Source organism: Chamaea fasciata, unplaced genomic scaffold (genome assembly GCF_029207755.1).
Source record: "Chamaea fasciata isolate MVZ Bird 193981 ecotype frontalis unplaced genomic scaffold, bChaFas1.0.hap1 SCAF_1, whole genome shotgun sequence".
Lineage (NCBI taxonomy): Eukaryota > Metazoa > Chordata > Aves > Passeriformes > Sylviidae > Chamaea > Chamaea fasciata.
In genome coordinates this window covers 152,300,612-152,327,622 of record NW_027094086.1, presented here as the reverse complement: position 1 = coordinate 152,327,622, position 27,011 = coordinate 152,300,612, and the positions used below count along the sequence as shown (strand labels likewise).

Genomic DNA, 27,011 nt, shown 5'->3' with positions numbered 1-27,011 from the left:
TCCCTGTGCACACCCAGGGGTGGGATGCACGTGGGGCTCTGGCCACGGACACTTCTCTGGTGGCTCCAGGGGACACCAGAGCAGTGCCAGGCCTGGCTTCCACTGGCTGCCTGCGGGCAGGTCCCCCTCTCCCTGAGGTAGCTGCAGAACTCTTTTCCCACAGGATTCATCATGGTGGGATTTTGGGCCAAAGGGGACGAGCTGCAGTTGGGAGAGTGGGAGTTTCCGTGCAGGTGGATCCGCGAGGGTGCTGCTGCAGCATGGGGGGCTGGCTGACCCGTCAAGTATTCCCAAAATCACTCTGCACCCGTGCAGGATGGTCCCAAGGGCGCCTCTGGCCTCCCTGACAGACCTGCTGGGATCCCCAGAATATGCCAGGACAGAAGACTGGGGTTTGGTTCGTTCTGTGGATCTTCCAGTGCAAAGCTCCAGCGTTCCCAGCTTGCTGGAGGGGGTGTCGGCTGATCTCCTTCCCAGGGTGGACAGGATGCAGTGGCGTCTCCGAGATGTCATCTGGTGTCTCAGGAAGCTCGGTTCATGGAGCAAAAGGCTGCCAGCTCCATTCCCTTCTCCCTGCCCTCCTCAGTTGTGTCAGCTCCAACATCAAGGAATGTGAAAACTCTGCTCCTGTTTGACCAGGATTCCCCATGTCATCTCCCATGAATGTCAGCTTGGGAAAATTCCAAGCATCAGCCAACAGGAACAAGTCAGTGGATTGGTGAAGCATTATGGATCGCTGGAGGCTTCTGCAATTTGCTCCCTGTCGTGGTCTCCAAGCTTCCCATTCTTTCCACAACCCAGGAAGCTCCTAAAACGCAGCAGAGTCCCAGTCCCGGCGTCCCATCAGGTGCAAACCCAACAAACTTTTCTCCGGGGACAACGCACAGTTCACACCTATCCCGGGGTCATTTCTCTGTCATCCCCGAAGCCACCGCCCTCGATCCCAGCTGGACCACGGGCTGCACGGCTTTCCTGATGCAGTCAGGCACCAGGCAGCCCTTATCTGGGAGCCCCAGCGGTGTGGCTCCCAACAGCAGCTCGTTGGGCAGGCTGACTTTTACAGCCTCGAGGCTCCCGTTGCCCCGGGAAAGGCTGGCCTGGGCCTCGGCAGCCGGGTGCTGCGGGGATGCCGGGACAGCGGCAGGGGGCTGGGCGTTGCCCTCGCCCCGCAGCGCGGCGGCCAGAGCCCGCTCGTGGATCTTCTTGTGGCGCAGCAGGTGGTTGCTGCGGGTGAAGCACTTGTTGCAGGCGCTGCAGCAGTAGGGCCGCTCCCGCGCGTGCGTCTGCAGGTGCCGCTGCAGCGACACGGTGCACGACAGGAACTTCTTGCAGTAGGGGCACTTCAGCCTGGAATCGGGCGGCCGCGGGGAGCCGGACAAACCATCTCCGTCCGGTTCCCTCTTGGGCTGGCCCAGCCAGGCGCCCGCGGCGTGGCCGCCGCCGCCGCACAGGTGCCGGCGCGGGCGGATGCGCAGCTCGGGGTGCACGTTGCCCCACACCTTGGCGCCGAAGGCTCTGTCCTTGACGTGGATGCTGTGGTGGAGGTCCAGGTGCCGCTTGTTGCTGAAGCCGATCTCGCACACGGGGCACTCGTAGGGGCCCTCCTTGGCGTGGCTGCGCTGGTGGATGATGAGGTTGATCTTGAGGCGGAAGCGCTTCCCGCACTCGGTGCAGGGGTGGGACCATTCCCGCACGTAGCCGCGCCGGCAGTTCCCCATCAGCAGGCTGCTGGTCTCGCACCGGTTCGGCTTCTTCTTGCTCTTGGCTTTCGCCAGCTCGTTTTTGGGACACTTCTGGAGCTCTGAGGGTGTGGATTCCTCCGCCAGCAGCTCGGGCTCCTCTTCCTTCACCTTGATGTCCTTGGGAGAAGCCCCTTCGCACGTTTCATCTTCCATGAGTGAGGCTTCCTCTGGAACAGAGAGACACCGTGTTGGTGTGACAGCACTGGTGTGACACAGGACCGGGGCTCCTCCAGGCTTCTCGTGACAAGAAGGACATTGAGGGGTTGGAGCACGTCCAGGGAATGGAGCTGGGAAGGGGCTGGAGCACCAGGATCAGCTGAGGGAGCTGGGCAAGGGGCTGAGCCTGGAGAAAAGGAGGCTCAGGGGGGACCTGGTGGCTCTGCACAACTCCGTGCCAGGAGCGGACAGCCGGGGGGGTCGGGCTCTGCTCCAGGAACAGGGACAGGAGGAGAGGGAACAGCCTCAGGCTGGGCCAGGGGAGGCTCAGAGTGGAAATTGGGAAAATTCCTTCCCCCAAAGGGTTGTCCAGCTATGCCACAGCGGCCCAGGGCCATGGAATGCCCATCCCTGCAGGGTTCCCTCTGTGGGTGCCATCAGGACCAGTGGCACAAGGGACCCACCTCTAAACCAACAAGATGTTGCAGGAAAAAAATAAAAGGAGCCGCTGAAACTTCCTTTTCTGTCCCTATTTCAAGGCCAGCAGCTCTGGAAGCTGCTTCCCACCCACCTGCCAGGATTGTGTCCCCAACACAGGGTGACTCACCAGTGTCAGGCTCTGCCACGTCCTCCTCCATCTCTGGGTCCTCCTCTGCCGTTGTCGCTGGCTGACAGTCCCTCAGGGACATCACGTTCATCATCAGGATGGGGAGTTCTGTTTGCAGGGAACAGGGGTTTGAAAGACCTGTGGAGACCTCCCAGGTCCCCGCTCCAGCATTATCAACCAGGGATTGCTGGGAGTGTGTGGAAGAGCTGGAGAAAGCTGCAGCTCAAGAGGCCAGGATGTGGATCAGCTATCAGGAAAACTTCTGGAAAGGGCTCTCCAGCCCTGGAATAGGCAGTGGTGCAATCCCTGTCCCTGCAGGGATTTAAAAGCCAGGTGGCACCTGGAGACATGGGGCCTCGGCAGTGCTGGGGGACAGTAGGACCCAGTGATCTCAGAGGGCTTTTCCAACCCCAGCAATTCTATGGAAAGGGCAGGAGGTGTCAGGAGGAACTGGAGTGAAGGCACACGTGGACCAAAAGCAGGGGGAGGGCTGGGAGGAAGGACACCAAGGTACCACGTGGAGCAGCCTCACCCTGCCATCTCCACAGGCTGCATTCCTGGGTCCAGATCCTCTTCCACTGTCCTGGGACAACATCCCAAGGCTCCCTGGCAATGCCTCTCCAAGCACCAGGGCCGTGCCCTCTGGCCTGGATGCCACCAGAGCCCTGGAGAGCTGGGGAAGGGGAAGCACATCCTCCCTGGTACTCCTGGAACTCACCTGGGCCAGCTTCCATGGGCATGGGATCCTCTCCCGAAGCCTCTTCCTGCTGCTCCATCTCTTCTGGTGTCTGTGGGGGCTTCTGATTGTTGGGGACACCTGTCTGGAGGGGGTTCTGACTGTCCCCAGTCTGTGTCTGAGGCAGTGTCTGGCTGTCCCCAGTGTGTGCCCACAGAGACTTGGGGCTGTTCCCAATCTGTGTCTGTGGGGATTTCGGGCTGTTCCCACTCTTTGTCTGTGGTGACTTCAGGCTGTTCCCAATCTGTGTCCTTGGGGACTTTGGGCTGTTCCCACTCCGTGTCCATGAGGACTTTGGGCTGTCTCCAGTCCATATCTGTGGGGTTTTTTGGTTGTCCTCAGTCTGTATCTGTGGGGGGTTTTGGTTGTCCTCAGTCTGTATCTGTGGGGTTTTCTGGTTGTCCCCAGTCTGTATCTCTGGGGGGTTTTGGTTGTCCTCAGTCTGTATCTGTGGGGTTTTCTGGTTGTCCCCAGACTGTATTTGTGGGGTTTTCTGGTTGTCCCCAGTCTGTATCTGTGGGAGGTTCTGGTTGTCCCCAGTCTGTGTCTGTGGGGGGTTTTGGTTGTCCCCAGACTGTATCTGTGGGAGGTTCTGGCTGACCTCAGTCTGTGTCTGTGGGAGGTTCTGGTTGTCCCCAGTCTGTGTCTGTGGCGTTCTCTGGCTGTTCCCACTCCGTGTCCGTGGGGATTTTGGGCTGTTCCTGATCTGTGTCTCGAGGGGCTCCTGGCTGTCCCCAGTCTCTGTCTGCAGGGTTTTGTGGCTGTTCCCACTCCGTGTCCATGAGGACTTTGGGCTGTCCCCACTCCGTGTCTGTGGGGGGTTCTGTCTGTCCTCAATCTGCATCTGTAGGGTTTTCTGGCTGTTCCCACTCCGTGTCCATGGGGTTTTCTGGCTGTCCCCAGTCTGTGTCTGTGGGGTTTTCTGGCTGTTCCCACTCCGTGTCCATGGGGACTTTGGGCTGTCCCCAGCCTGTGCCTGTGGCGTTTTCTGGCTGTTCCCACTCCGTGTCCGTGGGGATCTCGGGCTGTTCCCAGTCTGTGGGTGTTCCTGGCTGTCCCCAGTCTGTGTCTGTGGGGTTTTGTGGCTGTTCCCACTCCGTGTCCACGAGGGTTCTGGACCCTTTTCGTTGCCGGGCTCTTCATCCCTCCCGATGCAGCTCCGGCGGTGGGGCTGGCCGCGGTCTGCTCCCGGGGCAGAGAACAGGGGCTTCGTTAGGATTTGGCTGCACCTTTATCCTGCCAGATTCCCAAAGTGACCCTAGTCCCCTCTCCCAGCCCCGGCAGAGACACAAACACCTCCCACCCCAGTGGCGGAGGCTCCTCCCTGGCCCCGTGGCAGGATCCACACAGGAGAGGAGCTCCGAGTAACAGAACGTGAACCCCAAAGATGTCCCTCTGTGTTCCCTTTTCCTCTCCTCCAGTCCAACCCCACACTCCCGCCTGGGTTCCAGGTGAGTTTTCCCATGGGAGAGCACCTGGCCAGCCTCTCCTGGGGAGCCTTTAACCTTCCCAGCTCCTCAATCCTGTAGGAAAGAGCTCCTGACCACAGCTCTTCCCACATCTCCGCTGTTCCCAGCTCTGTCTGTCCCTTTCCAGCACCTCCCACCTCCCTGCCCAGCCCTCCCACTCTAAATCCATGCCCCAAGGCTCCCCAGACTCCTCTGTTCCCCCAGGACAAGCAGAGCAGCTCCAGCCTCCTCCTCCTCCTCCCACCTCAGCTCCCAGTTCCTTACTTCCCAGCAAATTTCCTGTCCTTCCACAGCAGGCAGGAATGTCTCTGGAAGCCCCAGTCTTACAGGAGGCCTTTCCCACTGCTCCAGCCCCTCCTGCAGGCTTTGACTGCTTTTCTCCATGGGATTCATCCAGCCAAGTACAACCATCCCTCTTGGAATGAAGGTTCACCGTGTTCCGGGGTGCTTTAGTCCACGGAGTGAGCACTTCTTTCTTAACGAAGGGGAGATCTCCAGGAACGGCCACCTGGCACCCACCTGGGGCAGCTTTCCTGGGGATCTCATCTCCTGGAGCCTCCTCTGCCTTGTCCATCTCTTCTGCTGCCCCGGGGGGCTGCTGACTGTCCCCAGTCTGTGTCCAGGGGGGCTCCTGGCCCTCTTTGTCGCTGAGCTCCTCGTCCCTCTCCATCCGGGACAGGATGTCGGGCTTGGACACGGCGTAGTCTGCTCGTGGGGCAGAGGATGGGGGCTAGACTAGGATTTGGCCGTGTCTTTAGCCTGGCACATCCCAACAGTGACCCTCATCCCCCGTCCCAAACACCTCATCCCTCCTCCGAACACTTCCCTGTCCCCGAGGCAAGATCCACCCCCGAGCACAGGGAACAGCTGAGGCAGAGAGGATCTTAACCAGGCAGAACGTGAACTAAAATCCCAAAGGAGGGAAATGGAACATTTCCCTCTAGTGGAAGTCGGGGACACCTTCCACTATCCCAGGTTGCTCCAAGCCCCATCCAGCCTGGCCTGGGACACTTGCAGGGATGTGGGCAAACCTGTGCCAAGGTCTCACCACCTCACAGCCTCCCAAACCCAGGCTATTCCATGATTCCATGATTCCCCCAGCCTTACCCAGGGACACCAAGGTCTCGTAGTTGCCCCTCATCACGGCCCTGTACAGATCCTTCTGCCAGCGCTCCAGCCTCTCCCACTCCAGCTCGTTGAAATACACCGAGATCTCATCGAAGGTCAGCGGCACCTGGAATCACAGGGAATTCCTCTGGAACCACACGCGGCTCGGGACACGTCCGGCCCCACCGTGGGGACACGCAGGATCCCCAACCCTTCCACAGTCCCGCGGGATCCCTGGCGAAGCGTCGGCCGCTACCTTGGGGATCTCCCCGCCGGAGCCGGGAGGCAGGCGCAGGATCCAAAAGTTCCTGTTCTTGAGGAGGTTCTCCAGGTTGAAGAGGCGCTGCTGCAGCTGCCCGTAGTCCTGCAGGAGGGTGCTCAGGGCGGCCACGCCGCTGCCCAGCTCCCCGACCAGGTTCTCGCAGGCCAGGAGGCGCCGCTCGGCGCGCTCCGTGCGGCTCCGCAGCTCCTGCAGCTCCGGCACCGCCTTCCGCCGGAGGCTGCCCGACACCTGCGCGGGATCCCCAAAGAGCGCTCAGGGAACGGGGAGCCGCTCAGGGAACGGGGACCCGCTCAGGGAATGGGGAGCCGCTCAGGGAACGGGGATCCGCTCAGGGAATGGGGATCCGCTCAGGGAACGGGGAGCCGCTCAGGGAATGGGGACCCGCTCAGGGAATGGGGAGCCGCTCAGGGAACGGGGACCCGCTCAGGGAATGGGGAGCCGCTCAGGGAACGGGGACCCGCTCAGGGAACGGGGATCCGCTCAGGGAATGGGGACCCGCTCAGGGAATGGGGAGCCGCTCAGGGAACGGGGAGCCGCTCAGGGAACGGGGATCCGCTCAGGGAACGGGGAGCCGCTCAGGGAACGGGGATCTGCTCAGGGAACGGGGACCCGCTCAGGGAACGGGGAGCCGCTCAGGGAACGGGGATCCGCTCAGGGAACGGGGACCCGCTCAGGGAATGGGGACCCGCTCAGGGAACGGGGATCTGCTCAGGGAATGGGGACCCGCTCAGGGAACGGGGAGCCGCTCAGGGAACGGGGAGCCGCTCAGGGAACGGGGATCCGCTCAGGGAACGGGGATCCGCTCAGGGAATGGGGATCCGCTCAGGGAACGGGGAGCTGCTCAGGGAACGGGGAGCCGCTCAGGGAACGGGGAGCCGCTCAGGGAATGGGGATCCGCTCAGGGAACGGGGATCCGCTCAGGGAACGGGGACCCGCTCAGGGAATGGGGATCCGCTCAGGGAACGGGGACCCGCTCAGGGAACGGGGAGCCGCTCAGGGAATGGGGAGCCGCTCAGGGAATGGGGACCCGCTCAGGGAATGGGGACTCGCTCAGGGGATGGGGACTCGCTCAGGGAATGGGGAGCCGCTCAGGGAATGGGGAGCTACTCAGGGAACGGGGACCCGCTCAGGACCCCCCGGGAGCTCCGAGGGATTCTCCCAGTTCCGTAGGGATCTGCCAGAGCCTGGCTGCCACGCCCGTGTCCTCCTATTCCCACCTTCCCAAGGGCCCAGGTACAGCACCTTTGGGGGCTTCCCCAGTTCCACCTCTCCCAGGACCAGCATCCCTGGGAGATCCCTCCATCCCCACGAACCGGCATTCCTGGGGGCACCCCCGTCCTCCTGACGTGTCACCCATTCCCGGGATCCAGAGGGACACCCGTGACTCCCAGAACCAGCACCCCTGGGGGTTCCCCCAGCCCCCTTCCCCTGGGGGACCCCTCAATGCCCCAGAACCAGCTCTCCCGGAGACCCCCGAGCTGTCACCCCTCAGGGACCACGCCATGCCACCTCCCTCCCCCGGACGCTGCGGGGACCCCCCTGACCCCCAGTGCCGCTTCCCCCGCGGGACCCCCGCACGCCCCTGACCCAGCACCGCTGCGGCCCGCCCCGTCCCGTGTCCCGTGGCGCATCCCGGCCCGTGTCCCGTGGCCCGGGCGGGCCCTGACCTGCGCGGGCCCCCGGCGGGACATGGCCGCGGCCGCCACCGCCGCCGCCTCGGGCCCCGCGCCCGCGCCGCCACCGGGCCCACAGGGGGCGCCGTCCGCCGGAGCGGCACCGCGCGGGAAGCCGCGCCCCCTGGCGGGCGGGAGGATCGAGAGCCGGGCACGCGGGGGCGGGGCCAGCTCGAGGGGCGTAACCGGAACGGGGCGTGGCCACCACGGGGGGCGGGGTCATAAAGTGGGCGGGTCCAGGCCTGGGGGCGGGGCCAAATGCCCGAGGCCACCACGGCCCGGACACCCCCTGGACACCGCCCGGGCCCTAAACTGGAGCCCTGCAGGACCCCCAGGAGCAGCCCCACCTTGTCTGGAACCAGAATTCCCGGGGGATCTCTCCATCTCTGCGATCCAGCATTCCTGGGGATCCGCCATTCCCCTGAACTGGGAGCCCTGAGGGATCCCCAGGAGCAGCCCCACCTTGTCTGGAACCAGAATTCCCGGGGGATCTCCCCATCTCTGCGATCCAGCATTCCTGGGGATCCGCCATTCCCCTGAACTGGGAGCCCTGAGAGACTCCCAGGAGCAGCCCCACCTTGTCTGGAACCAGAATTCCCGGGGGATCTCCCCATCTCTGTGATCCAGCATTCCTGGGGATCCGCCATTCCCCTGAACTGGGAGCCCTGAGGGATCCCCAGGAGCAGCCCCACCTTGTCTGGAACCAGAATTCCCGGGGGATCTCCCCATCTCTGTGATCCAGCATTCCTGGGGATCCGCCATTCCCCTGAACTGGGAGCCCTGAGGGATCCCCAGGAGCAGCCCCACCTTGTCTGGAACCAGAATTCCCGGGGGATCTCCCCATCTCTGCGATCCAGCATTCCTGGGGATCCGCCATTCCCCTGAACTGGGAGCCCTGAGGGATCCCCAGGAGCAGCCCCACCTTGTCTGGAACCAGAATTCCCGGGGGATCTCCCCATCTCTGCGATCCTGGGTCCTTGGGGATCCGCCATTCCCCTGAACTGGAGCCCTGAGGGACTCCCAGGAGCAGCATCGCTGGGGGTCCCCCAGCCCCACCTCCTTTGGGACCAGCATTCCTGGGGGATCTCCCCATCCCTGTGATCCAGCCTTCTGGGGGACCTCTCGTACCCTTGAAGTGACATTCCTGAGGGACCCCCAGGATCAGCACCCCTGGAGGGTCCCCCAGCCCCGCCATCCCTGGAGGGTCCCCCAGTGCCGACGCCCCATGGGTTGGCTCAGACCCCCGGGCCCTGGTGTCCCCACACTCCCACCCAGCCCAGCCCAGCGTGGGGCGGCTGTCAGGGGTCACCCACCCTGCGCGTGTCCCCCCAAACGCATCCACTCCCTCCCTCCGGCGTGCCGGCTTTATTTGGGGGCTTGGCAAAGCGGGGGCAGCTGCCCCAGAAGCATTTTGGGGGGTGGGAAGAGCGGGGGGCTCAGCTCAGAGCAGGCAGCGGGCGGCTGAGCTCTCTCCCCGTGTGGGGCTGCTCCAGCAGCATTCCCGGGCTCCGGCATCGCTCCCGCCGCGCTCTCGGTGCTCAGTGACTCCTGCAACGCCCCGCGGGAGCTGCCGGGGGGGCCCCGCCGGGCCCGGGGTCCTGCCGGGGCTCCGTTGTCACCTGTCACAGCAGCGGGACGTGCCCGGGGTGTCCCGCGGGCGGGGCCGGCTCCGGGATCTCTCTCCTGGCTCTGCCCTGTGGGAGTGAGCGCGGCGTCACACGGAGCCCCGGGAGAGGGAGATGCCATCCCTTCCCATCCCCATCCCCATCCCCATCCCATCCCCATCCCCATCCCCATCCCCATCCCCATCCCCATCCCCATCCCATCCCCATCCCCATCCCCATCCCCATCCCCATCCCCATCCCCATCCCCATCCCCATCCCCATCCCCATCCCCATCCCCATCCCCATCCCCATCCCATCCCATCCCATCCATCCCATCCCCATCCCCATCCCCATCCCCATCCCCATCCCACCCCACCCCACCCCACCCCATCCCATCCCATCCCCATCCCCATCCCCATCCCCATCCCCATCCCCATCCCATCCCCATCCCCATCCCCATCCCCATCCCCATCCCCATCCCCATCCCCATCCCATCCCATCCCCATCCCCATCCCCATCCCCATCCCCACCCCACCCCACCCCACCCCACCCCACCCCACCCCACCCCATCCCATCCCATCCCATCCCATCCATCCCATCCCCATTCCCGCCATCTCCGGTACCTCCAGCCCCTTCCCGCTCCGTGCCCGCCTGCCCGCCTGAGCCGCATCCTCCTCACGGGAATTCCAGGCCATGGACTGCGACTCCTGCGGGACAGAGGCGGGTGTGGGAGCCGCCATCCCCCGCATTCCCGCATTCCCGCATTCCCGCCTTCCCGCCTCACCTCGCTCAGCACGGAGAAGCAGCCGGAGCAGGGTCTGTGCGGCCGCCGCCGGCCCTGCGGGAGGGAAGGACCGGTTGGATCGGGATGTCCCGGGGCTGGGACTGCGGGCGGGCACCGGGAGGTGACGGCAACACCCCGTCCCCGTCCCGCCGTGCGCTCTCCCCGCGGATCTTCCGGAGGCCCGGGAATGCCGAGCCCATCCCCGCGGGGCCGGGGAGAAGCCGCACCGCGGCGTTTGTGTGTGTTATAAATACGGATTACACAGTCGGCGTTTTACAAACGTTAACGCGACTGTACATTATTGTATTGTTTCATTAATAAGAGTTTAGAAGGGTAATGAATGTGCAGTTCCTGATTACACCAGAGAGCTAACACTGGGTTTGTTTATCTCTTCTTTGTAACATCTAAGCCAGAAGTTATGGGAGGGGAGGGGGTGTCACCCTGTAACCCTCCATCAAAAAAAAACCCAAACAACCTGTTAACTTTCTGTTTTCTCACCCAAATGAAAACCAGAAAAACCTCAGGAGAAAATTTATACCCGTGCTCCCAAACTAAGCGGAGCCACCCACAGAATAAATCTATTGATAAGGTGATCGCGGATACTTAGATCAAAAAAAAAAAAAAAAAAAGAAAGAACGTTTGATTAACGTCTGTTGAATATTCCACACGGCTCCTTAAAGATAGAAATCCTAAAATGGTGAGAGAAGCTTCGCTTGTTCCGTCTCCTCGTTTGTTTATTTTTTAAAAAAATTATTAAACCTACAATTTTTTTTTTTTTTAAAGAGGGGAACTCGTTTTTTACATCCAGGAGCTCAGGGAGGGACCTGCTGTGCCAGAGCCGTGCCGAGCTCTGCTGCTCCCCGCATTCCCAGCCCCGTAATTCCCAGTTTTCCCCCTCTCCGTTCACAGCCCACCTCTCTCCCGCGTGTTTCCATCCCGGGGTCGCCTCCGGCTCCCGCCGCAGCCACAGCCACGGCCAGGGTGACAGCGCAGAGCAGCCACAGCCTCATGGTGTCACCGCTGTCCCCGCCCGGACATCGGCCCCGGCGGCACCGCGGTGACCCCGGAAAGGTCACTCGGAGCCGGAGCTGCCCGACACAGGGGGAGGAAAGGGCCAAAGTCCTGGAGAAGGGATCAGCCGGATGAAATTTCTCCCTAAAATCCTGTCCTGGGGGTTCTGTTCTTCCTGCGCCGCTCTCGTGGAGTGCTGGAGTGGGATTTAAGGATCACCCACACTTCCATCAACAGCAATTCCTGCTCCTGTCGCTCCAGTCCCTCCACAATTCCAGGTTCTGGGATTGTCATGGAACCAAAGCAGCCTCGCCGCGCCCGTTCAGTGACAAGCAGTTAGGCCTGGCCACTGCTGAGGATCCCCAGGACAGGATGGAATTCCGTTCACTCCAGATTCCTGCCCTTTGGTGGCACGGATGTGACAGATCCAGGCAGGACAGAGGAATTCCATAGGGAATTCCAGGGGAAAGACGGAGACTCATGGTGGAATTCCATTCACTCCAGATTCCTGCCCTTTGGTGGCACGGATGTGACAGATCCAGGCAGGACAGAAGAATTCCAGGGTAAAGATGGGAGACACCACGGGTTGGTGGGAAGGGAATGACGGAGAAGCTGCACACGGGAGATTCAGAATCATGGGGAATTTATCCAAGGAAAGAGGGAAATCTGGAGCAGGCTCCTCCAGGAGCCGGCAGGGAGGGACGTGAGGGCAGCAGGCGACACCAGCTCGGGCCTCAGGCAAGGCCATGGAACAACTCAGAGTCGGGGTCAGATCTGAGGGAATTTCTGGCGGAAAACCCGAGGATTCGCACGCAAAGTTTGGGATTTGGGGAGAACCAAGGCCTCTGGAGGCCGAACGGGACCGGAGCGCGCGGGCTCCGGGCTCTGCTCGCAGGGCGCAGGGACAGCGCAGGAGGAAACGGCCTCAGGGGCGGGACATTCCCTGCCGGGAATTCCCTGCGGTGCCCGTGGCATTCCCCACCCCCGGTGGGGCTGAACCCCCATTCCCGGATCCGGGGCCTCCCACGTGCCGGGGTCACCGCGGCGCTTCCGGGGCGCCGCTTCCGGCTCCGGCCATGGCGGCGCTTCCGGCGTGGGCGGGGCCTGTACCGGAAGCGCGTGCGGGAGAGGCGCGGGCGCGGCGGGAAGTGTCGGGACCCCCCCGCGACCTCCCCGGACCCTCCCCGAGAGCCCCGAGACGGCCCCGGCCGCCATGGCGGGGCAGGCGCAGGTAGGAGCCGGGCGCTGGAGCCGGGAGCCCCGGGCCGCCCTCGCCGCCTCGATGTCCGGTGCCCCCCGAGCCCTCTCGGATCCAAGGGGGTCCCGCGGGGCTCGGCCTTCAATGGGCGGGGACCCCGCACCCCCATCGTCCCCCCAGCCCCACCCTGAAACCCCAAATCACCGCCCCAAGTCACCCCCATCACACCCCCGCTCCCACCCCGGGACCCCCTTCATTGCCCCCCACTCGCATGAAACTCCCCCCTGAAGACCCCCCATCGCCCCCCAGCCCATCCCCCCACCCCGTCAGCGCCCCAAAAATCCCCCTCGGCCCCTAAAAACCCCCATGGCGTCCCCCCAGTCCCAGACCCCCAATCACCCCCCACATTGCCCCCCACATCCCTCCCCTCCCTCTCGCTGCCCCACAGTCCCCTGTGATCCCCGAGGGAGGGTGTGATCCCTTAGGAAGCTGTGATCCCCGGGGGAAGCTGTGATCCCCGAGGGAAGCTGTGATCCCCGGGGGAAGCTGTGATCCCTGAGGAAGCTGTGATCCCCGAGGGAAGCTGTGATCCCCGAGGGAAGCTGTGATCCCTGAGGAAGCTGTGATCCTTGAAGGAAGCTGTGATCTCTTAGGAAGCTGTGATCCCTGAGGGAAGCTGTGATCCCTGAAGGAAGCTGTGATCCCTTAGGAAGCTGTGATCCCTTAGGAAGCTGTGATCCCTTAGGAAGCTGTGATCCCTTAGGAAGCTGTGATTCCCGAGGGAAGCTGTGATCCCCGAGGGAAGCTGTGATCCCTGAAGGAAGCTGTGATCCCTTAGGAAGCTGTGATCCCTGAGAAAGCTGTGATCCCCGGGGGAAGCTGTGATCCCTGAGAAAGCTGTGATCCCCGGGGGAAGCTGTGATCCCTTAGGAAGCTGTGATCCCTTAGGAAGCTGTGATCCCCAAGGGAAGCTGTGATCCCCAAGGGAAGCTGTGATCCCTTAGGAAGCTGTGATCCCCGAGGGAAGCTGTGATCCCTGAAGGAAGCTGTGATCCCTTAGGAAGCTGTGATCCCTTAGGAAGCTGTGATCCCTTAGGAAGCTGTGATCCCCAAGGGAAGCTGTGATCCCTTAGGAAGCTGTGATTCCCGAGGGAAGCTGTGATCCCCGAGGGAAGCTGTGATCCCTGAGAAAGCTGTGATCCCCGGGGGAAGCTGTGATCCCTGAGAAAGCTGTGATCCCCGGGGGAAGCTGTGATCCCTGAGAAAGCTGTGATCCCCGGGGGAAGCTGTGATCCCTTAGGAAGCTGTGATCCCCGGGGGAAGCTGTGATCCCCGAGGGAAGCTGTGATCCCCGAGGGAAGCTGTGATCCCCGAGGGCAGCTGTGATCCCCGAGGGAAGCTGTGATCCCTTAGGAAGCTGTGATCCCTGATCCCGTGGCAGGAGCCGGTGACCTTCGAGGACGTGACGGTGTTCCTGAGCCGGGCCGAGTGGGACGCGCTGCCGCCGGGGCAGCGGGAGCTGTACCGGGACGTCGTGTCGGACACCTACGAGCTCCTGACCTCCCTGGGTAATCCTGGGAATCACCCCAGGCAGGGATTCCCTCAGATCCCATCTCAGCAGCTTCCTGAATCCCAGAATCCCGGGTTGGAAAGGCCTTGGAGATGGCTGAGTCCCACCGTTCCCCAAGGCCCCGTCTAATCCATGCCTCCAAGTGCTGCATCCAACCTTTCCAATCCCTGCAGGGCTGGCCAACCCTTCCTGGGAGGAGTTCTCCCCTCTAGGGGCTGAGCAGGGAGTTTGGTGCTGGAAAAGGCAGGAGTTGGGGCTGGGTCTGAGCCCCCCTGGGAACGACTCCCTAAGGTCAGGGAGCAGGCTGGGATGTCCCATGGGATGAGCAGGAGACACTCCCTGGCCTGGAAAGCCTGTCAGTGGGACTGGGAGCTGCTGCCCGCACTTCCATCCGCGCTCCCAGGAATAAATCCCTCTCTGGCAGCAGCTCCGGTTTCTCCCGCGCTTTTCCCACATTCCAGAGGTGTTTCTGTGCGCAGTGAGGCACAGCTGGGCTGTCCCAGGCCTTGGTTTTCCCGTGATCAGGGACAGCACAACGCCCTCTGTCCCATTCCCAGGTTATCCAGGCCCCAAGCCCGACATCCTGCACCGGCTGGAGCGCGGGGAAGAGCCGTGGATCTGCTCATCCCCAGGTGAGCAGCAACATCCCGACCCCGTGGGATGGAATCCACATCCAGGATGGGCTCAGGGCTCCCTGCTCCATCCCTGTGGCCGTGGAGAAGGCAGGATTCCTGGTGGGGACAAGGACAGGGCTCTTCCTTCATTCCCGTGGCTGTGGAGAGTCAGGATTCCCGGCCTGGCTGGTGACATCTGCTGGTTTCCCTGCAGGACACTCTGGGAGCTGGCTGGAGGAGCCTTCCTCTGGCTGGTGGCCTGGAGCCAGCGGGTTCCAGGGCCTGGAGACCTCATGTCCAGGTGAGTCCTGCTCCCTCCTACTCCAGCCCATCCCTGAGGAGCTCCAACCCCATCCCTGGGCCACTCCCAGGGCTTCTCCCTCTCCTTGGCTCTCCTGACGTGTGGCAGAGGTTGGGATGTGGAGCCCGGGCAGTCCCAGACTGGGAATATGGGATGTTCCTGTCCCTGCTCCAGCCAGGAAGGATCCGACCCCTTCCCACCCTCTCCCAGCAGGATGGGACACGTTGTGGTGTCTCCAGGACAGGAGGTTCCTGAAGAAGTTTGGCTGTGACGACGGAAGGAACGAATTCCCATCGAAAGCAGACACTGGAGCGGAGATCCAAACCCAGCCATGGCTCATGCAGGAGGAAGTGCAGGACAAACCTGAACTCACGGGAAAGCTAACCCAGAGCGGGACATTCCGGCTTGATTCCGTGGCGGAACAGCAGAGCCTGGATCCTTGGGAACGGCTGTGGGCCGACCCCAGGGAGAGGAATCCCGGGAACGGCCAAAAGCACGGACACACCTCGGGAGAGGCAACGCTCTTCCCAGGAACCCAGGAGCTGAGAGTGGAGGACCTGAGAGCGGCGGCGGCCAAGGACCACAGCTACTGCCTGCGGAGCGAGCTGGGGCCGCGCCGTGTCCCCAGGCCCTGCTCCCTGCGGGAACACGACTACTGCTGCCAGCACCGCGCCGGGAGGAACCGCGGTGCCGCCTGCGCCGCGTGCCGCCGGCTGGCGCGGCGGCGATCCGGCGGGATGATCCGGAGAGCCCGGGAGATCCTGCGGCGCTACCGGCCCTACCGGAGACTGGGGATTCCATGGAGAGGCTGCTCCGGCTGCCTCGTGATGAGGATGAACCCCGGGGCTCGGGGAGCACGCCAGCTCCGGAGCGCCAGGAACGCCCAGGGGGTGACATGGGACACACGGTGTGGCCCGGAGGGGATTTTGGGAACTGGGGTTTCACAACCTGCCCTGAGCCAGGCTGTAGGGGCGAGGAAGAGAGCGATGCCTCTGAAGGATCGTGACGCCAGCCAGGAGTCTGAAGGATGCGTGAAAACTCGGAAATCCCAGGGCATGTCGCTCCAGGATGTGTTCCGGGATGTGCTGAAGGCGGTCGGGTACATATTGGACTCCATGTGCCGGAAGTTCGAGCTCCAGGGGTTCTCCCAAGGCAAGAGCATCTGGCCCATCATCATCCAGATCGACAACTTGGCGGAGATCGGGAAGCCCTGACTGCCGGAGGGGAAACTGGGATTGGATTCCCTGAGGAATCCCCCCCAGTCCTGGTGGGGTTCAGGAGGAGAAACGTGGCAGAGGCAGATTCCACTGGGAGTGTGGGGCCTGCTGTGAACTGGGATGGATTGAGAGCCTTTGGAGAAAAGCACTGGGAAAGGGGAGGATCCGTGCGGCTCAAAGGAGGAAAGAAGGAAAAGTGAGCATGGGGTCCTGAAATCCTGTAATGCCTTAGGTCGGAAGGGATGTTAAATCCATCTTTAAAAACCGACCAAGGGTCGGGCTGTGCTCCTGTCACCAAAACTACAGGAAAAAAAAACCAAACCCAACCAAACGTATTTTGTGTTAGGGAGTCAAGAATGTCTTTACTTCTGGCTGGGATGTGCAACAGAAATGATTTCACCCAAACACGGCCCGGGTGTGCAGAGAAAATTATTCCGCGACACATAAATTTGACTTCGATTTCCCCCCCAACTTTATCCAGTCCAAAACCCATCGAAATCCATCGGTTCAATCCTCATCGGTCCCAAACTGCAGAGTTCTCACAATTTGGTTTCTTCTTGGACGGGGATTTCTTTGCCTCTGCTGTTAATTAGGTCCTCATTAACGGAATTCCTTATCAGCCTTTTCCAGACCATCTGGGTCGATGTTCCTTGTTGTTTGCTGATGGTCACTATTATCTTTTTTGGGTGTTTTTTTGAGCTATTCCCAATAATTGTTGAGATGTTAAGGCCTCACAGAGTGGAGCAATAAGTACCCTCAAAAAACCCCTCCTCTAATTCCCTTCCCCAAGGCAAAGGCAAACTGAGCCTGACTAGAGAAAGGAAATGAAGAAAATTTAAACTTTGTTTATTTGCCAACACTCCCAGGGAACAGGGACAGCCTGAGAGGAAACAGCTTCCAGTTGTGCCAGGGGAGGGTCAGGTTGGGTTGGCTGGAACGGTGGATGTAGGGAAGGACAAAGGAAGGTTTAGTTCCAGTCACGTGGAAGTGTTTTCTTGGGCAATCCAGCCTGGCCTGAGTTCCCAGCAGCTTGTTGAGCCTCTGGAATTGGATCATTCCAAGGAAAAGGAGATTTCTGGGATGTTCTCCCAGGGGACAGAAGGAAGCTCCAACAAATCCAGCCAAACCCAACACCGTGGATTGGGTGACTTTCCCAGTTTTCCATGTCACTGGGGGTGGCACGTGGGAAATCTGGGATGCCGGGATAGGGGCTGTTCCTGCCAGCTGTGGGGTGTTGGCTTTGGGGCTCCCAGCATTCCCCTTCCAGCTTCCCAAATCACTCTGAGGGAGCTGGAGGGGCTCCTCCTGGAGCAGAGGAGGCTCAGGGGACACCTGGTTCCCTGGAAGGAGGTTGGAGCCAGGAGGGGTCGGGCTCTGCTCCCAGGGGCCAGGACGGGAGGGAACGGCCTCAGGTGGGATATTGGGAATATTCCTCCTGGAATGGGCTCTCCAGCCCTGGCCCAGCTGCTCAGGGCAGGGGTGGAGTCCCCGTCCCTGGAGGGATTTAACATCCCTGCGGATGTGGCACTTGGGGACACGGTCAGTGCTGGGCTTGGACTCGGGCATCTCTGAGGGCTTCGCCAAGCTCAACAATCCCATGATTCCGCAATTCCTGTAAGGACATTCGCGCCCATCCCTGCTGGCGGGTGGTGAGACGAGACTTTAAAGCCAATAAAACCGGCGAAATGTCTCGGGAGCCGCTTTGTCCCGGCTCCAGACGCGGCTGGAGGGGCCGAGGGTCGCCACCACCATCCCCCATTCCTGGGATCCCCTCACGACCCCCGGCCCGCCCCGCGCGGAAGCGGCGCCACCGCCGCCCAATCGCGGCGCGATCTTCAGGTCACGTGCCGCGCTCCGCCAATCACGGCGCCCGCCGCGCCGCCCGGATGTTGTACAGCTTCCCAACATGGCGCCGCCCAGTGAGCGCGGGAACGTGCCACTTCCGGCTCTAGGCGCGGGGCGACGCTGGGGGCGTGGCCTAAGGCGGAAGCCCGCGCGCGTGGTGACGTATATGGTCACGCCCCCTCCTCTGCCGTTGCCGTGGAAACCAGAGACGCGGCGGGGCCCGGAGCGGGAAACGGCGACACGGAGAGACCGGGCAGGGGCCGGGCAGGGACACGGAGCCGCTGGAGAGATCCAGAGGAGGCCCCGGAGCTGCTCCAGGGCTGGAGCCAGGCTGGGAGAGCTGGGAATGTTCCCCTGGAGAGGAGAAGGCTCCAGGGAGAGCTCCGAGCCCCCGGCAGGGCCTGAAGGGGCTCCAGGAGAGCTGGGGAGGGACTGGGGACAAGGCATGGAGGGACAGGACACAGGGAATGGCTTCCCACTGCCACAGGGCATGGCTGGATGGGAGATTGGGACGGAATTCCCAGAGATTTGTGGATCCCTGGCAGTGCCCAAGGCCAAGCTGGACACTTGGATCGCCCTGGGACAGTGGGAGGTGTCCCTGCCATGGCAGGGGGTGGGATGGAATGGGATTTATGGAACGGGATTTACGCTCCATTCCAACCCAAACCACTCCAGGATGATTCCATGACGGACCAGCTGTGCCCTCCCTTCAGTATCCCAGAATCCCAGACTCGCTGGGTTGGAAGGACCTCTAAGTCCATCCAGTCCCTCCCCGTGCCTCGGCCTGGGAAGCTTCCCCTGCCCAGCTGGGATCGGGGTCCGGCTCTGGGAAGGGCTCCAAGACAAACCCGCGGCTCTTCTGGAATGAGGAGGGACAGCACAGTCCTGGGAAGGGCAAATAAAGCCCCAGTGAGATTTACGAGCCGGGAATTTCCCCAGCTCACGGTTTGCTCTTGGGCGGGATTCACTCCTCCTCCTGTCAGAGGTGGGAGATGTCCTGGGAATCACAACTTCCCGAGGAAAACTCACTGAATTTTCCCCTTTTTTATTCCCAAGGTGCCCTCCAAGGGTTTTGTGGCTTTTTTTTTTTTTTTTTTTTTGGAGCCTGTTCAGGGCTGGCGCAGGCACCTAAAAATGAAATTGAAATGTATTACATTATTTTCCAACTCTTTCTCTTGCTGTTAAATCCTAGGTGGGATACCTGGGGAAAATGGGAATAACTGAGGAGTTTGGAAGGAGTTGGGAAGAATTTGGAGGAAATTCAGAAAGAATTGAAGAATTGGAGGGAAGCTGGGAAGGGAGGGGGAAGAATTTGGAGGGAAGCTGGGAAGGAAAATGGAAGAATTTGGAGGAAAGCTGGGAAGGAAAATGGAAGAATTTGGAGGGAAGCTGGGAAGGAAAGGGGAAGAATTCGGAGGGAAGCTGGGAAGGAGAGGGGAAGAATTTGGAGGGAAGCTGGGAAGGAGAGGGGAAGAATTCGGAGGGAAGCTGGGAAAGAAAATGGAAGAATTTGGAGGGAAGCTGGGAAGGAAAATGGAAGAATTTGGAGGGAAGCTGGGAAGGAAAATGGAAGAATTTGGAGGGAAGCTGGGAAGGAAAATGGAAGAATTTGGAGGGAAGCTGGGAAGGAAAATGGAAGAATTTGGAGGGAAGCTGGGAAGAAAATGGAAGAATTTGGATGGAATTTAAAGGGGTTTCGTAAGGAGTAGGGATCAGCTTGGAGGAATTGGGAAAGACTTGGAGGGAAGGCATCAGTCCCTGGGGCTGTGTTGGAATGCCCATCCCCGGAGGTTCTTGAGGTGATGCAGGATAATCCCACTCGAGGTCTCTTTTCCATGGACCTGGCCGCAGCTGGAATGTCCCAGGGCCAGGTGGACTCGCGGTGACGGACACCCTCCCTCCCTGGGGACTTCCAGGTGCCACCCCTGGCGTCTTTGTCCCCGTGTGATTTATGAGGATGTTTTCCACGGCCTCCACCGATCCCAGCTCTGCGTGGCTCCAGGGGCGCCTGAACCGGGGGTCACCCTCAGGGCAGGATCCTGGGTGTCCTCCTGGAGCTTCCTGCTCCTCTGGGAGAGGGTGGCCTCTCCCACCTCGGGCTGTTTGGTGGAACCCACCCTGTTTGCAGAGAGGGACAGGCCATAAATCACCCCCTCCCTGCACCCGGGGGCTGGAAAACCCCACCTTGTCTTCGGAGAGTCAAGGAATTGCTGAGGGGAAAAGTCCTGGGAGACCATCGAGTGCAATCCTGCTGTGTTGGTTTAGCTAGCGCTGCACTGAATTTGATCAACAGCGGTCGGTGATTGTGAAACCATCACGCATCCCCTCGGCTCTGCCAAGTGCCCGAGTGCCACATCCGCAGGAATCTGAATTCCCACAGGGATGGGGACTCCCACCACTGCCCTGGGCGGCTGGGCCAGGGCTGGAGAGCCCTTTTTTGGGGAAGGAATTTTCCCAGTATCCACCCTGAACCTCCCCTGGCACAGCGTGGGGCTGTCTCCTCTTGTCCTGTCCTTGTTCCCTGGGAGAAGAACCTGAGGCTCACCTGGCCCGGACCTTTCATCCCCACCACGCTCTGGACCATCCACGGCCACGTCCGTCACCTTGTCCTGGTTGTCACCTCCTGGTCACACATTCCCTCCCCTGGGGACCCCCACGGCAGGGAGATCCCAAACCCTGCTGGCCAAAGGTGACCTCCACACCCATCCCCACTGCCCTGGCCACCAGAGCGGGCTGGACTGGGCTCCTGGCCAGACTCATCCCACCTGGAATGTCCCGCTGTCCCGGCCCCCTGCAACGCCCAGGGCAGCTCCCATAAAAGCTCTCCCGGCCCGGTGGGGAGCAGGATCCAGGATCCAGGATCCAGGAGCCGGGATGGGGCCGTGCCCAGTGCTCCTGCTGCTGCTGCTGCTGCTGGGGCTGGCTGGAGCCTCCACCCCGGAGCCACAGGGATCCACAGCTGGCCAGGATGGAGCCACACCGGGACGGGGAGGAACCACGGCGGCATCTCCGGGGCTCCTGAGCTACGGGGACGTGGTGGCGGCCGCCGTGGAGCTGCTCAACGCCAAAGCTGTCGGTCCCTACGTCCTGCGGCTCCGGGAGGCTCAGCCCCGGCCCGGCTGGGTGAGTTCTGAGCTCTCCCTTTCCAGGAGAATCTCCAGGGCTGGGCAGTGCTGGATCCGGCCCCGTTTGGGGTCTGACCCTTGAGGGATTGAGTTGGGGTTGAGCCTGAGCCATTCCAGGCTGGATGTGGCCCCTCTTTTGGCGGCTGGGCGCTGAGGGTGGTGGATCCCTGATGGATCCTGTCCCTTTTGCCAGCCCTCAGACCTGCAGAGCCGGCAGGAGCTGAGCTTCACCCTGGAGGAAACCACGTGCAGGACACCGGGAACGGCCACCGGCGACTGCAAGAGCCGCTGGCTTGGGGTGAGGCTTCGTCCTGTGGGGACGGCGGGTTACCCGGGGGGGAAACTGAGGCACCAGGGGGTTGGGCTGTGCTGTGTCCCCTCTGTGCCCCACAGGCCGTGACCTGGTGCCAGGGCTCCGTTTTCCTGGAGGGGCAGCAGCCCACGGTGGAGCTCTCCTGCGAGAAGGCTCCGGCCGCGGTAAGAAGGGGTTGGGATGGCTCCGTGTGTCCCCCGCCCTGCAGCTGGGGGCTGTCCCCCAGGTCCCCGTCCTCACCTCCCCCAAAGCCTGACACTGCTCTTTGTTCTCCCAGTTTGGCGGGATCTGGAAATCCAGGATCAAGGATTTCTTTGGCAAGGTCAAGCAGCGTTTCCGGGGTTTCTTGCAGTGCGGTCGGATTTGGATCCGGGACAGGCTCAAACTCCGGGCACCCAAACCCTGAGGGGTGACGCTGCTGTGTCTCCTCCCTGTGTCCCCTCCCTGTGTCCCCTCTTGCTGTCCCCACCGTGTCCCCACCCTGTGTCCCCTCCCCAGATGCTTCACTGCCAGTAAAGGTCCCTGCATCACTCCTGGTGTCACCCTGAGTGTCCCTGCACCCCACCGGGGACCCCCCAGCGCTCTCAGACCCCCCCAAATCCCCCCCTCCCCAGTGCCCAGGCAAGGAGCTGTGGGAGCTGGGATGACCCTGGGAACACCCTGGGAACACCCTGGGAACACCCTGGGAACACCCTGGGAACACCCTGGGGGTCATGAGTGGCGGGTGTCACGAGTGGGGGGCGCTCACGGGGGCAGATCTGGGGTCCCCCCAACTCTTCAAGGCAAAGGGACCCCCCTGCAGGTGCTGTCACCTCGGGGATCCCCCCCCCCGACAGTCCCATCCCAAATCCAGCTGCTCCCGGCCCTGCTGCGCCTCTGCTGCCGCTGTCACCACAAGGGGGACACGAGGATGGGGACGGGGACAGAAGGTCTCGGAGGGAGCAGGATCAGCTCCCCCAAAATGGGCACGACACGGGCACGGCCGGGGGCTCCTCCTGGCACCGGCCTCCTGCAGCGACTTGGAGCCCTGCGATTGTCCTTCCCTGTCCCCAGGACACCATCGGGGGGTCCCCACAGAGGTGTTCGGGGGCTACAGACCCACAGGGGTATCGGGGGGACAGGAGGGACACCCCCAGGGGGCTGCAGGCAGCCATCACCCCGCTCCAGCCACTTTTGGGGCACAGGGGGTCCCGAGCCCCCCAAGGCGGCGCCCACAATGTCCCTGGAGGGCTCACAGTGCCCCAGCCCGGTGTCCCCGCCGTGCCTCAGTTTCCCCGGGTGACAGAGACGGGAGGAGCGCGGTGCCCGCTCGGCCAGCCCCCGTGGCCCCTTTATTGCTCAGCCCAGACCCACGGAGCCCTTCAGGCGGACGTCGAACTTGACCCTGGGTCGGAAGCGCCGGACCCTGCCCAGGAAGCGCCCGAAGCGGCCGCGCTGGATCAGAACCGGCTGCCGGAGGGATTGGGGGGGGTCAGGGGGTGCGGGGGGGTGGGGGTCCCGCTTTGAGCACACCCGGGACACCAACCAGGGCCCCCCGCACCTGGAAACCCACCCAGGACCCCACAGCAGGGACACCACTCGTGTCCCCACACCAAGAACCCCCACAGGCGGGACATTTGGGACCCCACCTCCAGAATCCAACATTTGGGAGCCCACCCAGGACGCTCCGCCTGGGGCCCTGCACCCCACTCCCAAAACCCAAGACCCCCACACCTGGAACAGCCCACCTGTGAGCTCCCCGGGCCCCCCCACCCTCCTCTGGAGCCATCGGGGTGTCCCTTTTAGGGGTGTGGGGCAGGGAGAGGGTCCCTCCCGTCCCACCCCACCCACGGGCGCCCCCCGGCTGCCCCCCACTCACGTCGGACGAGGCGTCGGAGCAGCGCAGGTCGATCTCGGGGGAGTCCTGCAGGAGCTGCACCGACCCCGAGCACTCCCTGATGGCCTGGGGGGGACACGGGGACACGCGGGGTCACCCTGGGGATGGCACCGCGCCCCCCGTGCCCCCTTTCCTCCCCGTCCTCCTCCTCCTCCTCGTCCTCACCCCGTTCTCCTTGAAGTCGCAGTCGTCGGGGTTGACGCGGGCGCCGGCGGCACAGTCCGTCTCCATCATGCTGAAGTTGAGTCCCCGCAGCGAGCTCAGCTCCACGCCCTGGGGACACGCGTGGGTGGCCGGGTCACCAGGGGGAGGTGACCCGAGCGGGGATGTCACCAGCCGAGGTGACAATCAGCGGGGTGGGCTCGGGGTCGGCGCTGAGCCGTCACAAGGTGGGGATCATGAGGGGGTGTCAAAAATTTGGGGGGTGGGGGGGGGTGTCACCGGCGGGGTGACACTCACTGGGTGCGGTTTAGGGTCGGCACTGTCACCCCCGAGGAGGATCCAGGAGTGGGAGGGGACACAAACAGGGGGGTCCCGGGTGGGATGGGGTGTGGGGTGTCACCCGTGGGGGGGTCCCCGGTTGGGGGGCACTCACCGGGGCGGGCTCGGGCTCAGCGCTGAGCAGCCGGAAGGCGTTCTGCACGTCGGGCCGCTGGTTGTAGGAATCCACGGCTTGCGCCAGCGCCTGGGTGTAGGCGAGGGGCGCCGGGGCGGGGAGGGCGCAGGCCCCCCCCAGCACCGCCAGCACCAGCAGCCACGAGCTCGCCATCGCTGTCCCCACGGCCACCCCCGCGCCCCTTTTATCCCCCCACGGGAGCTCGGGGAGCCGCCCCGGGGCTGCCCCCATTGGGAAACGCCCGGCCCCAACCCGCAGAGCGACCGTGGTTTTGGGGGGGCGGGGGGGGGGGTGGTCCCGGTGTGTCCCCGGGGATGGGCGGTGGCAGCTGAACCCCTCGGGGTCCCCACGCTGGCTGGGCTCGGGGGGGGGGTTTGGGGCTGTCCCGGGGGTGACACGTCGCCCGCGGGGGTTGCACAACGCCGAGCTTGCCCCATCGCTGTTGCCCAAGGCCGAGGGTGCCCCCCTCGCTCCCCCGAACCGTCACCCCCACACACGCACACGTCCGACCCCGAAATCTCTTTATTCCGGCTCCGCTGGGGACAGGGGGCGGCGGGATGGTCCCTGAGGGGGCCGAGGCCGCGGGGGGGGGCCCGAGGATGAGGATGATGAGGAAGAGGAGGATGATGAGGATGATGAGTGACCTGGGTTGGCGCCGGGGGAGCGCGGCTGGGCGCTGTCACCGGGCTGCTGCGGGGAGGAACAAAGGGGGCTTTCACTCCAGAACCCCAAAAAATCCCTCCCCCCGAAGTGAGGGGGACGCGTGTCCCACCCCCAGGACGAGCTCCCGGAGCCCTCACCGCCTCCCGGCCGCACTCCACCATCGACAGCGGCACGTCGGGCAGGAAGGTGAACACGGACACCTGGGCCGAGCAGCGCTGCACCTGCGGACAGAGCGGCCTCAGCACCCCGGGGAGCCCCCTGGACCCCGGGTTCTGGGGGGCTCCCAGCCCACGCTCACCCTGCCCGGGCGGCCCCGGCAGCCGCGGGGCTCCGGGCCGGCCTTGGGGCAGGGCGGCTGCCGCGCCGTGAAGTTGATGCTGAAGTGTGTCCCCCAGTCGAAGCTCTGCCGGGAGAAAAAAACCTCGCCGGGTGGGTGCGTGGGTGCCGGAGCCTGGAGCACCCCCACTCGCAGCCTCACCCCCTTTTTTAAAATAATTTTTTTCCCCCCTACCGTCCTGGCGACTCCCAGCAGGCGCAGCAGGCGCAGCTCCTGCCCGTGCGTCTCCAGCACGGAGCGGGCCAGCTCCCGGGGCGCGGGCACGGCCGGGGCCGGGGCCAGGGCAGCGCCCGCCGCCAGCAGCACGGCCCCCAGCAGCAGCGCCATGAGCCGCCAACCAGCCCCGGGCCCGGGCTGGGCGGCGGCCGCCGTGCCCGCGGGAAGGGATCGGGTTGCCGGTGTTTTCCTTGGCCCGGTGCCGCCGGGGAGAGGGCGGGGGAGCGCGCCTGGACCCGCAGGGGATGCGGCGATGCTGGAGCTCGGCAGGGCCGGTCCCCCTGCGGGGCCCCTTCCCTGGGTCTGCTCTCAGTTTCTTGGCGCGCTGGTGCGACCTCCGAGCCGGGAGCCACAGCATCCTCCTGGTTCTCACGGAGATAAACGGGAGCCCCCTCCTCTCTCCCGGTTTTTTTGTTTTTCAAACATGATTTTGGGGCTCAGATTGATCCAAACACCCCCACGCCCAGGTTTTCCCTGGATTCACGAACACGGGGTTTGCTGAGGACTACACTGGGTGGATCCTGCTCTCCCAGTTTGCTTTCCCTGGCTGAGCAGGTCTCGTCTCCCCAGAATTCAGTATTTTCCTGTGGCCTTTGGAGCCAGGAGCTCCCTTTTCTCCCTTGCTTCATCCACAACGGAAAAGCAAAGCAATCCCTGGGGAAGGAAGCCCAGGAAGCACATCTGGGAGACACCCGAGTCTCCCGGGATCCCTGGGAGTGCTCTGGAAACCCGGGGGCCATCGGCAGCCCTGGGGTCAGGGCAGCTGCTGCTCTTCCAAAGGAATTTGTCCCAATATTCCCATTCTTACGGACACAAGCCCCAGATGGGAGGCGGTGGGAGGGAGAAGGGATAATGGAACACCGGGAGAGGGGCTCACCAGAGCCTCCTCTGCCCATGGAGACCATCAGGAGAGCTCCTGGAGAACAGAAAATGCCACAACAAGAGGGCAACGACTTCATTCTGATCCAAGTATCCGTGTTTTTTTTTCTTTTTTTTCCTTTTTAAAGTCTGAGCAGCACAGAAAAGTCCGAAGGATTCCCATTCCTGGGAAACCAGCAGTGGACAGATGTGGGAGAAAGGGATATGTACTGATAAGATCACATTTATAACCAGATATGCTCATTAGAGACCCGAAAATATACACAGTACCCCAATATAGACATCCACATGTACAGCCAGAGTCAATCCCAGGAATGCTGGCAGCAGGAACGGACACGAGGAGCGGGGCTGGGGGACACATCCTGCTCCTCCCAGCTCCCAGGATGGGGCTGGACACGGGGGGGGGGGAAGGAGATCCCAAATCCCTGGCAGCAGCTGGGAGCAGGTCCCATTCCTGCTGCCTGGCCCTGCCTGCCCGGAGGAGGTATGGCTGTGCCCAGGGTGGCACGGGAAGAGCCGGGCACGGAGAGCTCCGGAGGGATGGATCACGGATCATGCAGGAGAGGGGCTGATGCAGGGAAGATGCTGCCAGGCAGCTCTTTGGCTCTGCCAGCATTCCAGAGTTTCCTGGCACAAAACCCATGGCAAAGACCTTTTCCCAGCAGAGCGCGACAAACTCGCGGCGTTGTTTTCCTTGCCTCTCCTAAAATATCCCAGCCTTTCTGCTCCAGCTGCCTCTTAGGCTTGGAAAACACCAAAACACCTTGATATTTAATTTAAAGGACATCCTGATAATCTATTTCCCCTTCTGAAACCCTCAGGCTGTTGCCTGGAGTAGTTTCCATCCATCCTTCTCCAGAGCTTGCCCAAACGATCCTGGTTTAACGGAACTTCTCCTCTTCCTGATTTCTCCATCCTCTTGTGGCTCTTGTGGAGAAGTTTTCCACATCAAGCTGAGGAAAGCATGAGGAACTGGGGGTGTCTTGTGTAAGAAGCTCCTGGAAGCCACAGCGGCGCGTTTGTCCTGTTTGGAGACGCCCCCCCTGCGATCAGGACCCCCCAAATCGCT

General features: G+C 62.6%; 4 protein-coding genes across 4 annotated transcripts; 2 read left to right on the top strand and 2 right to left on the bottom strand.

The window, feature by feature from the left end:
* Nucleotides 1-898: 898 nt before the first annotated feature.
* Nucleotides 899-7,820, bottom strand: LOC136300213 (zinc finger protein 777-like). The gene is made up of 7 exons (XM_066202444.1): nucleotides 7,768-7,820; nucleotides 6,074-6,328; nucleotides 5,818-5,944; nucleotides 5,230-5,415; nucleotides 3,224-4,423; nucleotides 2,506-2,613; nucleotides 899-1,909 (listed from the first exon to the last, which is right to left on the bottom strand). Exons 1-7 carry the CDS (start codon nucleotides 7,789-7,791, stop codon nucleotides 906-908), a joined length of 2,904 nt encoding a protein of 967 aa, XP_066058541.1. The 5' UTR covers nucleotides 7,792-7,820; the 3' UTR covers nucleotides 899-905.
* Nucleotides 7,821-12,385: 4,565 nt separating this feature from the next.
* LOC136295283 (zinc finger protein 34-like) lies at nucleotides 12,386-16,698 on the top strand. The gene is made up of 4 exons (XM_066193809.1): nucleotides 12,386-12,403; nucleotides 13,812-13,938; nucleotides 14,498-14,572; nucleotides 15,663-16,698. Exons 1-4 carry the CDS (start codon nucleotides 12,386-12,388, stop codon nucleotides 16,067-16,069), a joined length of 627 nt encoding a protein of 208 aa, XP_066049906.1. The 3' UTR covers nucleotides 16,070-16,698.
* Nucleotides 16,699-20,786: 4,088 nt separating this feature from the next.
* LOC136297778 (cathelicidin-B1-like) lies at nucleotides 20,787-21,866 on the top strand. The gene is made up of 4 exons (XM_066198021.1): nucleotides 20,787-21,040; nucleotides 21,236-21,340; nucleotides 21,436-21,519; nucleotides 21,633-21,866. The coding sequence occupies exons 1-4, from the start codon at nucleotides 20,792-20,794 to the stop codon at nucleotides 21,759-21,761; spliced, it is 567 nt and encodes a 188-aa protein (XP_066054118.1). The 5' UTR covers nucleotides 20,787-20,791; the 3' UTR covers nucleotides 21,762-21,866.
* Nucleotides 21,867-22,664: 798 nt separating this feature from the next.
* Nucleotides 22,665-24,113, bottom strand: CAMP (cathelicidin antimicrobial peptide). Its single transcript, XM_066197591.1, has 4 exons — nucleotides 23,827-24,113; nucleotides 23,397-23,504; nucleotides 23,214-23,297; nucleotides 22,665-22,804 (listed from the first exon to the last, which is right to left on the bottom strand). Exons 1-4 carry the CDS (start codon nucleotides 24,076-24,078, stop codon nucleotides 22,694-22,696), a joined length of 555 nt encoding a protein of 184 aa, XP_066053688.1. The 5' UTR covers nucleotides 24,079-24,113; the 3' UTR covers nucleotides 22,665-22,693.
* Nucleotides 24,114-27,011: the final 2,898 nt, after the last annotated feature.